Source organism: Ipomoea nil, unplaced genomic scaffold, assembly GCF_001879475.1.
Source record: "Ipomoea nil cultivar Tokyo-kokei standard unplaced genomic scaffold, Asagao_1.1 scaffold1101, whole genome shotgun sequence".
Lineage (NCBI taxonomy): Eukaryota > Viridiplantae > Streptophyta > Magnoliopsida > Solanales > Convolvulaceae > Ipomoea > Ipomoea nil.
The window spans coordinates 61,817-75,155 of record NW_017617529.1 but is presented as its reverse complement, the minus strand read 5'-3'; the positions used below and the strand labels follow the sequence as shown (position 1 = coordinate 75,155).

At 38.7% G+C, this 13,339-nt stretch overlaps 1 protein-coding gene across 2 annotated transcripts; it reads left to right on the top strand.

Annotated features, from left to right (window-relative positions):
• Positions 1-5,707: 5,707 nt before the first annotated feature.
• Positions 5,708-13,279, top strand: LOC109183165 (cellulose synthase A catalytic subunit 1 [UDP-forming]-like). 2 transcript variants are annotated; one of them, XM_019333351.1, is made up of 15 exons: positions 5,708-6,111; positions 6,782-6,977; positions 7,167-7,348; positions 7,837-7,960; positions 8,052-8,238; positions 8,453-8,719; positions 9,067-9,412; positions 9,546-9,683; positions 9,788-9,913; positions 10,225-10,437; positions 10,538-10,802; positions 11,309-11,505; positions 11,613-11,963; positions 12,378-12,963; positions 13,003-13,279. In XM_019333351.1, coding segments are annotated over exons 1-15 (3,261 nt in total). In that variant the 5' UTR covers positions 5,708-6,030; the 3' UTR covers positions 13,005-13,279. The 2 variants fall into 2 exon arrangements, with proteins under 2 accessions (XP_019188896.1, XP_019188895.1); XM_019333350.1 differs by having other exon boundaries at positions 12,378-13,279.
• The last annotated feature ends 60 nt before the right edge of the window (positions 13,280-13,339 follow it).

The following is a 13,339-nucleotide window of genomic DNA, read 5'->3' as shown; positions in this document are numbered from 1 at the left end:
TTCCGCTTGAATGAACTCATTGGGAAAATATAAAAAAAAATTGAAGAAATAAAAATACCCTTGCCTAAAACAGGGTTTCACCGAAAAGGTCATTAGAAGGACCAAAAGTGTTCAAAATATGATATAGTCCGGGGTGTTAAATGGAAAAAATGATAGTCTGCGACTAAATTTGGAATTACCAACAGAGACAAGGGGACCTCTTCTGAAATTAACTCAAAAAATTGTTAAAACGCTGCTGAAACAATATCAGTCTACTCTGATATTATGCATTGGATCATTGACACCCAAGCTTTTCATTAAGAGCAGGAAGTATCATTTTCTCCACAGTTAACATGTTTAAACCTCCACTACTATCATGACATCCAACCATTTTTTACTGCATCAACCATAAATTGTAACAACTCGTTACTTTCCTCTAATGTCTACAATGAATAATTTTCACTAACTTTATTTTATCCTTGACTCTTTCCTTGGTGATATATATATATATATATATATATATATATATATATATATATATATATATATATATATATATATATATATATATATATATATTTATTTATTTATTTATTTATTTATTTATTTATTTATTTATTGAATCTAGTGAGGTTACCTTTGGCAGGTAAGGTGGTGAGGCTTGATCTTGTGCATCTATTTGGGGTGTTGGATGGATGAGATGGATGAGGCATTATGGGCACGTGCGTCTCATTGTGGGTGTGTGGGGTGGGGGGGGGGGTTAGTTGTCTTTTTAATTGTGTCTTTATTAGGTTATATTTATTTAGACTAATTTAACTGCAGATTTTATGGGCTTGTGCGTTGTTAATTATGGTAGAAATCAAATTTTATTATGTGTGCCGTCTCTTCCCATTCAAACTGTCGCTTCTTCTACTTTTCGTTTTCTTCTCCCCGACCGCTCATCTTCTTCGTTTCTTCCTTCTTTTCCTAGCGTTTCACGGCGGTCCGTTCTTGCACAAAGGTCTAGCGTTTGGCATGGCGGGCTCTTCGAACCGGAGTTCCAAGCGGCTGAGGGCGGCGTCTTCCGGCGGCGTTCCAGGTATTGATTCTGTGTTGTGGTGTTGCTTTTGGTCTGGGTGGGTTGTTTTTCTTCGAGTGTTGTTGGTCGGCCGTTTTTTTTATTTATTTATTTTCCCGACCGGATATGTGATTCAGGGGGCTTGTTTTGTTTTGCATGGCACCGTCTGGGTCGGTGGTCTGTTGGGGGGGGGGGGGGGGGGGAGGGTGGGGCGGCGCCCTTGTGGTCTCTGGGGGTTGTGTTTCTAGGCTTTCCGGTTGGGATGGTTCGGGGTTGGTTTGTTTGTTTTTTTTTTTTTTTTTTTTTTTTTTTTTTTTTTTGTTTTAACCGCCGTGGCGGGGTATGCGAGCGGTGTTGATTGGGCGTTGTGGTGTTTTGGACGGGGTTGGCGTTGTTGTTGGTTTATTTTTTTTATTTATTTATTTATTTATTTATTTTTTATTTTTTGTTCCCGGTTAGCAGTGGGTATGTGCGTTATATCATGTCTGCGTGTGCAGTCGTCCACTGGTTGGTTTCAACTATGGGTTGTTTAGAAAGTTATTTTTGTTTGGTTTCATATTGTTCGCATTTTTGGGGTGTAGTATGTACATATGTTTTTTTTTTTTGGATTCCTCTTGTTTTCTTTGGAGCATATGATAGGTGGTAGGGGTTGTGGGCTTGCCGTGAAAGGCTGGGTGTGGGTGTATGCGTACGAAGAGTCTGTGCATTTGTCTTATTTGGTTGTTTATACGCTTTTTAGGGGGAGGGGGGTGGGTGTATGCGTTGTAGGATTTTGGGCGTGTGCAATACGTTCTAAGTGCTATTGTTTGTGTTCACTGCTTTTTAATTTTTGAACTTCTGGCAGTGTAAATTAGCCATGTAGATATGTTTGTGTTTTTTTGTTATAGAAAAAATTATGATATGATGTGATGTTTTCAAATAAATCATGTAGTGCCGCATGGGGAACCCTCATCAAATTTAGTTTCCTATTTAATATCTAATTATAATTGTCACAAACCAAAAAAGTTTTTTCTAAATTTGTCGAATTTTAAGAGTTTTATCATTATTGTTATATAATGTTGGTTGTAATTTTTGTCACAACACACTAATTTTTTTTTTCTTTTAATTACATTGTTTTGGGTTAACTATGTTGGTTATAAAACAGTTAGCATATGCGTTTGAATGTGTCGACCAACATTTCTTTTTAGAATTACAGTTATTACTATTATTAGTTTAATTTTATTATTTTTACTGTATGTGTAGTTTGATTGCATGGGGTGTGCGTTTGGCATTTGTGTTTTTTGAATATGTGTTTTTTTTATTAATTTGACAAATTTTAAGAGTTTACTGTGTGTGCATTTTGAATTTGATAGTGTCTGTCAACTCAACTAAGCCTTACAGTCAAGAGTTATTATAGCTACAAACCAACGAATGTAACAGTAGTCATGCAACTTCACCTACCTGTACTTCATAGCCATTTCTGTGAGGTTAAATATGTTATGTTTTATTGGCATCTATGAGTAGTAATTATTTAGATTTATATGTGGGAAATTTTTTTTTTTTTTAAAAAAAAAAAAAAAAAAAAAGGGGAAATAAGGAGTTAACAATTAACATCATGATTTTCCTATTAAATTTAGTGTACCCTTAACTTGGAAAACCACATGTCTATTAAACTATGGAAGGTAACATGCACTCCAGAACAAATTATTAAATGAATGTGTGCATTTTGAATATGGTCTGTGCGCATAACATTTTCAATCTATGCAGTATGGTGTTTAGGTCTGTGCACATAACATTTATTCAGTTTTTCTTTAAAATTAGCCATGTAGATATGCAGTCTATGCAGTACGGAGTTTGCTGTGTGTGCATTTTAAATTAGCCATGTAGATATGTTTGTGTTTTTTTGTTATAGAAAAAACGATGATATGCTGTGATGTTCTCAACTAAATTATGCAGTGCCGCATGGGGAACCCTCATCAATTTAGTTTCCTATTTAATTGCTAATTATAATAGTCACAAACCAAAAAAGTTTTTTTTTTTTTTTTTTTTTTTTTTTTTTTTTTTTAATTTGTCAAATTTTAAGGCTATGTATAGTTTTTTTATACCATCAAATTTAGTTTCCTATGTATAGTTTTTTTATACCAAAATTGTTCTTTTTATCCGAACTTCGACGCACATCAAATCCAGTTGTTGCAGCATACTTCGTATAGAATTGGATTCCATCTTCCAGTGTATTAAACATTTGGCCTTCATATGGTTTCAGGCTACGGTCGCATTCCGTATACCAATATTTCGTACCTCCAGGGCTTATATCCATTCTGCAATCCTTTTCTGATTCGTTTGCATCGGGGGCCTCTACACTGCACCTACCTGTAACATATGTTTCGTTAGCGTTTACATTGTAAACCACATGTCATCTTTTTATCATCAAAACAAATAATCTGCGTATGGGTTATTAATTTGTGTTTAAAAATATAAATTCTCCCGGCTAACAGTTAGTCATGTCACTATGTTAGGCGTCAGCGGTTGCACTCCATGCATGTACTTTCTTAAACTTTAAGCTCCCTAAATAATCTGTCAAAAATTCTAGGACACTAGTTTATTACTGCTTAGTCGTTAGTTGCACATGCTCAGTAACTACGTTGCACTTTCCCAACGCGACACTTGCACAAGTATAAACCCTAACATGCACAGGCCGTGAATATAACGTCCATTTCACGTGTTACTTACAAGTCCTGGCTTAGTAAATCCATCACAAAGGCTGATGCATTTTTAAAAAAAAAAAAAAAAAAACAAAACAAAACAAAACCAACATGTATACACCACTAGTGATTAACAGAAATTGATATACAGGGAAATTAAACTAACATTGCACAAAGAAAACAACTCTCCCCAAACCCAACACCGACCGTATGCTCTAATTCGTAGATGTAATGTAGAGGATAACCCAAAATAACATATGTACACACTCCACCCAAATAATGCTAACAAAACAAAACCAATCAAAACTACCTTTTTAAACAACACATTATTGAAAATAGACATTGGACATTTGCACACTCCAACATAATATATCGCACATACCACCAACACATTACTATCCGGGGAAAAAACAAAAAACAAAAAAAAAAACCGTCACCGTCCGATTCGCACAACACCCCATCAACACATCTACACCGCAATCAAAACCTCCCCACCAGTTAAAAACATAGACACAAAATCAAAAAAACAAACAATAAATAAACGAAAAACAAAAAACCCACTTCGTAAATATATTCGCATTAAACGCCATCCTCATGCACTCATTAGACACTCACGCTTCGTACTGCACTAACTTGCACAATACGGTTTCACGACGCACAGACTTATCATAATATATGCACACCAATCGTAAAGCCAATAACAGTTCATATACGGATGCACATACCTATGTCCGTTTGCGCCATCACTGTTGTCGTTGATGTCAAACACACGGTGCACTTTGAGTCTGATTGGCGAATGATTGCGTTCAGGAATCACCAGAATATCAATAGTAATATATTACCGTTAATAAATAATCCAATCCCATAATCTGATGCTTAGAAGGGAATATATTCCAATTTATTTGTAACCATAAATAGCTCTTATATTACAATTACTTATTCACCCTTATGCATAGACTACTACCTTAAATGTATAGAATATCTCTTTCAATCTCACCCTTTAATATGCAATGATCTAATGGATATGATGAGATCTCATAATCTCATCCATCTATGTGACCTCATGGGATCCGGAGCCTATATATATATATATATATATATATATATATATATATATATATATATATATATATATATATATAGAGAGAGAGAGAGAGAGAGAGAGAGAGAGAGGGGGGGGGGGGGGGTGGTTTTCTGGTGCAAACCATCATTAATGTGTGAACTTATGCATTGGTTTAGTGCATTGATTTGGTGCATCTTACAGCACCAATTAAACATGCTTCCCCTCTACGATGCACCAGCATACAGGTTGCCCTAGGGGCATTTTCCAAAATACAAACATCTCTTAAAAATTAAAATACAAATGTGTGGATTGCTTATGATTCCTGCAACTTTCTAGCCAACTCCAACGACCTTCCGACAACTCCATCCAGCCTCTGACGAATTTTTGGTGAGATTTCGAGACAAACACCAGCGACCGACGATCGTTTGGAGAAGGCAACCAGTTGGTCAGGCTTCTCCCGTGACTAGAAAAGGCGACCAACGCGATCAGCGACTGTTCAACTATCGCCGGTGTTTGTTCCTAGAATCTCGTAAGAAATTGGTCGGAGAGTTGCTAGAATCATAGTCACCTACAATTAAATCTCACCAACCGATTATTGGGCTTCAGTACTCTAAAATAACATATTTATGAGTTTAATTACGTATTTTGTAAGTTTAATAACCTATTTGACTTTTCAAGTACAACTTAGGAGCTTAGTTAACCATTTTTCTTAAAAATTATATGAAACTATAAAATATGTTCATACTACATTAAAACATTATTTAAAAAAAAAATTCTTTATTTTAAATTATTTTTAAAAATACTCTGGTGGAGTGGTGGTATATACGGAGTAACATTTATACATCAGCAATGCATCATACAGGAGACCGCTTCAACCGGTTCCTAACAGCAAAGTTAAATAAAAACATATTCGGAATATTAAAATAGTCAAAGAAAAATGATAAAATGACAGACATTGGTCACATTGCATTCACTACAGAGTTTAAGTCTATGGAAGAGTGCAATCAGATGTTCAAAGTCAATTCACACTAACCCACGCCACAACAACAATACCCAGCAGCTTCGATTCTACATTCCTGAATTTCTTCTGATTTTCTAAGATCTATCTTTTATCTTTTATTTATTAAACCCCCCCCCCCCCCCCCCCCCCCAAATTTTTTTTGTTTCCACGAATTTTCTTCCACATTGTAGTAAATTATCGGAAATAGGTGCAATAATATTGTAGAAATCCTCCGTTTCTTGAAGAAGAAATGGAGGCAAGTGCTGGGATGGTTGCTGGGTCGCACAAGCGGAATGAGCTGGTTCGGATCCGCCATGATTCTGATAGTGCGGTAAGGCTTTTGTGGAAATACCCATTTGGACTACTTGCATTCTTGAAATTATTTTACATTTAAAAAAAAAAAAAATTTTTGGTGCTTAGATCTGAATGTCTAGAGTAGTACTGAGTCTTGAGCTAAAGTTAGGATTTTTTTTTTTTTTCCTTAAAGTTTGAAGGAAAAAAAAAAGGTGTTATTATGGTTCTTACAGTTTAAGGAAGGATTATGGTTCTTGAGAGTGTGCTTGAGGTAATGTTTACTGGATTTAAGGGTTTTTTTTTTTTTTTTTTTTTTTTTTTTTTAAATTTGGGTTGGGGGTGGGTTAAACACTGACCCCTCATAGTGTTTTCCTGAACTGCACATTTTGGTAATGCTTGAAAGGTTTGGCAGTCTGATCTTTATTTTTTAAGTTTGAGCTGAATTAATTAGAGCTGATATTACAGTTGTTGATTGAGAAGATTGAATCATGCTTTTGAAAATCCACTCATTATCTGCCATTTTGTGATATAATGCAAAATCCTTCTCTTATTTAACATCTTTGATATAGTAAATTTTCTGTTCCCATGTACATATGGTTTCTTTTCATAGTGTATGCTGATTTGATATTGTAGTAGCTTAGTGGTTGTATTGATGTCTTTTTTGAAATGGCTGATCGGTATACTATCATGGCTTGTGTCAAATACAGCCGAAGCCCCTGAAGAATCTGGATAGTCAGATATGTCAGATTTGCGGTGATACTGTTGGGGTGACTGCTAATGGTGATATATTTGTTGCTTGTAATGAGTGTGCCTTTCCTGTTTGTCGGACTTGTTATGAGTATGAACGCAAAGATGGGAACCAAGCATGCCCCCAGTGCAAGACCCGATACAAGAGGCTTAAAGGTTAGTCTACTTGAATAAAATGTTTTACCCGAATATATATAAAATGTTGATACAAGACAAGCCTTCCCGTGAGAACGTGCGGATGCACTGTCAAGCCAGTGTATATAATAATTATATATCCACACACATGCACATATTTCATTATGACATTATCATCGTAATCATCTGAACATTGTTTTGCACGGTTAGGGAGCCCACGAGTTGACGGTGATGATGAGGAGGAGGATGTTGACGACCTTGTCAATGAGTTCAATTATGGCGAAGGAAATGTCAAGGCTAGACGGAAGTGGCAGGGAGAAGATGTTGATCTCTCTTCGTCCTCTAGACATGAATCTCACCAACCAATTCCTCTTCTGACAAATGGGCAGCCAGTAAGTGAGGATGAACCCTGTGTTATTAGCTTTTCATTCATGTTTAACATGGGCTAGTTGGGTCCTTAATTATATCTGTGAAGTAGAATAAAGAAATAAATTAAATGCATTCAGATGTAAATTCTCTAAAAACTTTACTTTTTTGAGAACATATCTTTCAAAAGTCATTTTAGTGACCTGATCTGTGAACCTTTGTCATCAATATGGAAACAAAGAAAATACAAACTGTTTCTTTATATGCTTGTTGAGTCATGTCATATTCATTATTTTTGTAGCTAGGTCCTTTATAAGTGTTCTTTAATTTGATTTGATTTTAACTGGATAGTGGGCATGAAAGACAGAATTGACTCTTCTTCTGTATGGGTTATCTTTGTTTGTGTTACAAAATCTGTTCAAATATACTTGGTACTTTCTTGTTTTAATAGAACTCCTTTGTCATCTTTGTTTTACTCTTTCTGCTTATAATATGACAATATGATTGTTTTTAGATCTCTGGTGAAATCCCTCTAAGTGCAACACCAGATACTCAATCTATAAGAAGTATGTCAGGACCTCTGGGCCCCGGAGACAAGCATGGCCACTCCCTACCATACCTTGACCCGAGGCAACCAGGTATACAGTTTACTTTAATGCCTCTACTGTAAATCTGTGATTCTTTCTATTCCTTTTCCTTGCAAAATTCTGAAGAAGATATACTCTGCAGTTCCTGTGAGAATTGTGGACCCTTCAAAGGACTTGAATTCTTACGGGCTTGGTAGTGTTGACTGGAAAGAGAGAGTAGAAGGTTGGAAACTTAAACAGGAGAAAAGTATGACTCAAATAACCAACAGATACTCGGAAGGGAAAGGAGACATTGAGGGGACAGGATCAAATGGAGAAGAGCTACAAATGTGAGTTGTTTCTAAATTGTCCTTCAATATAAATTGGTTTCTAAAATGTCCTTCAATATAAATTCCATGAAAACCAAACACATAAAGAATGTAAGTTGACTGTAAAGCTTTTGGAAGCAACAAGGACATCTTTTCAATGTTATTATGATGCTTAAATAATCAAGTAAAAATGTAGTTTGATGTCGAATTTCACATTTGCTTCAACTTGTTACAGGGCTGATGATGCTCGCCAACCTTTAAGTCGTGTGATTCCTATCTCTTCTTCTCACCTTACCCCTTATCGGGTTGTAATTATACTTCGGTTGATCATCTTGGGCTTTTTCATGCAATACCGGCTGACTCACCCTGTGAATGATGCCTATCCTTTGTGGTTGGTATCGGTTATCTGTGAAGTTTGGTTTGCCTTATCTTGGCTTTTGGATCAGTTCCCAAAATGGTCACCCATCAACCGTGAGACCTATCTGGACAGGCTTGCATTAAGGTAGTCTAAAAAACATCTTGCAAGAAACTTTTTCTATTCAGCGTATCTTCCACTCCCATTTGCTTGTTGGTGATAGATTTGGTGTCTTAATCATCTTTTTATCACAACCAGCTTGGTTGGCGTGAGTGGCCGTGCACTCTCATCCCCTAAGAGAGCTCGGGAGTTCAAGCCCCCTCTCATATGGAAAAACCAATCTGGCCAGCACTTTGCCCCTTAATTGGGCCGGGCCGGTGTGAATGGGGATTAGTCTGAGTATGGTACGGGCAAAGGTGCCTCCTACAGTTAGGGTTTGCTCAGGACACCTCATGGCCTGACCAAAAAAAATAATCGTTTTATCACTGTGTCAGATATGATAGGGAGGGGGAGCCTTCTCAGTTAGCACCAGTGGATGTTTTTGTCAGTACTGTGGATCCTTTGAAAGAGCCTCCTCTTGTCACAGCAAACACAGTGCTGTCGATCCTTGCGGTGGATTACCCTGTAGACAAGGTCTCGTGCTATGTTTCTGATGATGGTTCAGCAATGTTGACATTTGAAGCCCTCTCGGAAACTGCAGAGTTTGCAAGGAAATGGGTGCCATTCTGCAAGAAGTTTAATATCGAACCTCGGGCTCCCGAATTCTATTTCTCTCAGAAGATTGATTATTTGAAGGACAAGATTCTGCCTTCATTTGTGAAAGAGCGTAGGGCAATGAAGGTAAAATAACAAGCCTAGTATTAATTTCTCCCTGCATTTTTGTCCAAATTACTAGCACAATAGAGATTTATCTATGAGACAGTTCAGCACAAATTTCTTTCAGTTATTATGTTCTGAAAGGTTTATTTTTTAGAGGGAATATGATGAATTCAAGATACGTATCAATGCACTTGTTGCCAAAGCACAAAAAATGCCTGAAGAGGGTTGGACAATGCAAGATGGTACCCCTTGGCCTGGAAACAACTCTAGGGATCATCCCGGAATGATCCAGGTATTTATTAGTATTTCTTTAGTTTTATTTTTTATTTTTATTATTTTATTTTATTTTTTTAATCCCCTCTCTTTTGTGTGTGTGTGTGCTTTTTTAATTAACAGGTCTTCTTGGGTCATAGTGGTGGGCTCGATACAGATGGAAATGAACTTCCTCGCCTGGTTTATGTTTCTCGTGAAAAGAGGCCAGGATTCCAACACCACAAAAAGGCCGGAGCTATGAATGCTTTGGTAGGCAATGGATACTTCATATTGATATTGGATCTAGTATTTATTGTTGCAAAAATCATCCTAGGTGCCCCTAGATCGAGGGGATTTCGGGCCTAGGCGCCTTTTAGTCAGCCGGCCAACTAGGTGCCCAACTCGGCCGAGTTAGCCGAGTTTTTTTCCATTCGACAAAGAAAAGCAGATTTTTTGTTTTTTGTTTTTTGTTTTTTGTTTTTAAATGTGCCTAAGCTCTACTTTTTATGCTTTAGTAGTTATGCCTGAAGTAAATGGAATGCTGGTAAATATGCAAAATGAGGTTTTCTGATTTTCTGCAGATTCGAGTTTCTGCTGTCCTCACGAATGGAGCGTATCTTTTGAATGTCGATTGTGATCACTACTTTAACAACAGCAAAGCACTTAAAGAAGCCATGTGTTTCATGATGGATCCTGCTTATGGAAAGAAGACGTGCTATGTTCAATTCCCCCAGAGGTTTGATGGCATTGACTTGCACGATCGATATGCCAACCGCAACATTGTGTTCTTCGATGTAGGTCTCTCTTAAGATTTGTAGTGTATCCTTTTAGGTAATTGGTAATTTTTCTGTTGGGCTATCGAGAGTGCTCATTGCTTATGTACCCGTTTCCCAGATCAACTTGAAGGGGCTGGATGGCCTTCAGGGTCCCGTCTATGTGGGAACCGGGTGTTGTTTTAACAGGCAAGCCTTATATGGTTACGATCCGGTCTTAACTGAAGCTGATTTGGAGCCGAACATTATTGTGAAGAGCTGTTGTGGCTCGAGAAAGAAGGGAGGGCGTGGTGACAAGAAATATATCGATAAAAAGAGAGCAGTTCAAAGAACTGAATCTACCATTCCTATTTTTAATTTGGAGGACAATGAAGACGGCGTGGAAGGTATCCCTTCATAATAATGCAGTGTTGTAAAAATCGGCCTAGGCGGCGACTAGGTGCTAGGCACCCCTATGCCGAGGCAATTTCAGCCCTAGGCGGCTTTTAGTCGGCTAACCGACTAACCGGCCGACTAGGCACCCTAGGCGCCGACTCGGCTGAGGTGAGTGCCTAACTCGGCCGAGTTGGCGCTCAACTCAGCTGAGTGGTTTTTTTTTGCCTACTCGGCTACTCATCTTCTATATTTCTCCAGTCATGTACTCAACTAACCATCTAATATATGTAGTTGACTAGTTTGGGGGATTATAATAGTCTAACAAACTCCTAGCCATGGGTGGGAAAAGTGGAGACGATATACTCAGATTACTAGGCCGCCTAGGTGCTAGGTGCCCCTGGATGCCCGACTAGCACCTAGCGCCTTCTGCAACTTTGATAATAGATGATACTGCCAATAAGAATGAAAGGTTGTGTTACTTTGCTTTTCTTTGACATCATTCCTTTTGGATATGCAGGATATGATGAAGACAAGACTCTTCTCATGTCTCAGAAGAGCTTAGAGAAGCGGTTTGGTCAGTCTCCCGTTTTTATCGCTGCTACCTTTATGGAACAGGGAGGCATTCCGCCATCAACTAATCCCGCAACACTTTTGAAAGAAGCAATCCATGTCATTAGCTGTGGGTACGAGGACAAGACCGAATGGGGAAAAGAGGTATGGCACGATGACATGATGCTTGAATATGCATGTATTTCTGATCGTGTACGTATTGAGTCACAATATGAAATGCGAATTGATTGGGATATGTTTTCTGTAATCAGATTGGATGGATCTATGGGTCTGTCACCGAGGATATCTTGACCGGATTTAAGATGCACGCAAGAGGATGGATTTCTATCTATTGCGTGCCTCCTCGCCCGGCATTTAAAGGGTCTGCTCCTATAAATCTTTCGGATCGTTTGAACCAAGTGCTCCGGTGGGCCTTGGGATCCATTGAAATTCTCCTTAGCCGGCATTGCCCGATATGGTATGGCTACAATGGAAGACTGAAACTCTTGGAAAGAATAGCGTATATTAACACCATCGTTTATCCCATCACCTCCATTCCATTGCTTGCTTACTGCATTCTCCCTGCTATCTGTCTTCTCACCGGGAAATTTATTGTTCCCGAGGTATGTCATGTGAAGAATTTTCGTTTCCATTGCTTCTTGTTTTTGGGTACTAGTTGAAGGCAATGTTGCAAAAATCGGCCTAGGCGCCCCTAGGCTGTGGCGATTTCACCCCTAGGTTGTCTAGGCGGTCGGCCGCCTAGGCACCTAACTCGCCCGAGTTGGAGGCGAACTCGGCCAAATTTGGCTATTTGGACGAGTTAACTCGACCGACATGGCCTTGCTAATATATATATATATATATATATATATATATATACACCCACACACATGCACTGGTTTTTTTTAGTTAGCCGCCTAGGCCGTCTAGGCGCTAGGCGCTACTCTACTGCCCGACTAGTGCCTACTGCAACTATGGTTGAAGGCATCAATAAACTTCTCTAGAATCCCGAATAACATCTAATCAATTTTCTGCAGATAAGCAACTATGCTAGCGCTTGGTTCATTCTCCTCTTCATATCCATTTTCGCCACCGGTATATTGGAGCTTAGGTGGAGCGGTGTCAGCATCGAGGATTGGTGGAGAAACGAACAGTTCTGGGTCATCGGTGGCACATCCGCTCATCTTTTTGCCGTGTTCCAAGGCCTTCTAAAAGTACTTGCCGGGATTGATACCAATTTCACCGTCACTTCAAAGGCTTCCGATGAAGATGGAGATTTCGCTGAGCTTTACGTGTTCAAGTGGACATCCCTTCTCATTCCCCCGACCACAGTCCTTATAGTCAACCTCGTAGGCATAGTGGCAGGCGTCTCGTTCGCCATAAACAGCGGGTATCAGTCGTGGGGCCCTCTATTCGGGAGACTGTTCTTCGCCATTTGGGTCATCGTGCACTTGTATCCGTTCCTCAAAGGTCTGTTGGGCAGGCAGAACCGCACTCCCACCATCGTCATCGTCTGGTCCATACTTCTTGCATCCATCTTCTCTTTGCTATGGGTGCGAATAGACCCCTTCACTTCGGACAGCGCAAAAGCGGCCGCAGGGGGTCAATGTGGCATCAACTGCTAGCCGGTTTTGGATGCCATTTTGTCGAAGGAAAGCCCTAAACCGGCAGTGTAACCGTGTATATAGGCAAGAAACCGAGGTGCGAAAATTGCGCGGGGGATGGTCTTATAGTTAAGCTATTGTTGTATCATGTTTCTTTGCAAGAATGGTTTGGGATGGGTATTTTGTCATAGACTTCTGCTGTTACTTGGCAGTGACCAAAATTTGTTTAAATTTGTAGTGTGAAAAGTATTCTCTGACAGGATGTTCTTCACAAATGTATTCATGGCAGCAACTTCAGGACCTAAAAAGAAAAGTAATTTGTTGATGTTCTTGTATTTGTTTTCTTAAAAACCATAATTGTCAATGTAATTTTGTTGTAGACGATAGCTCGTTAA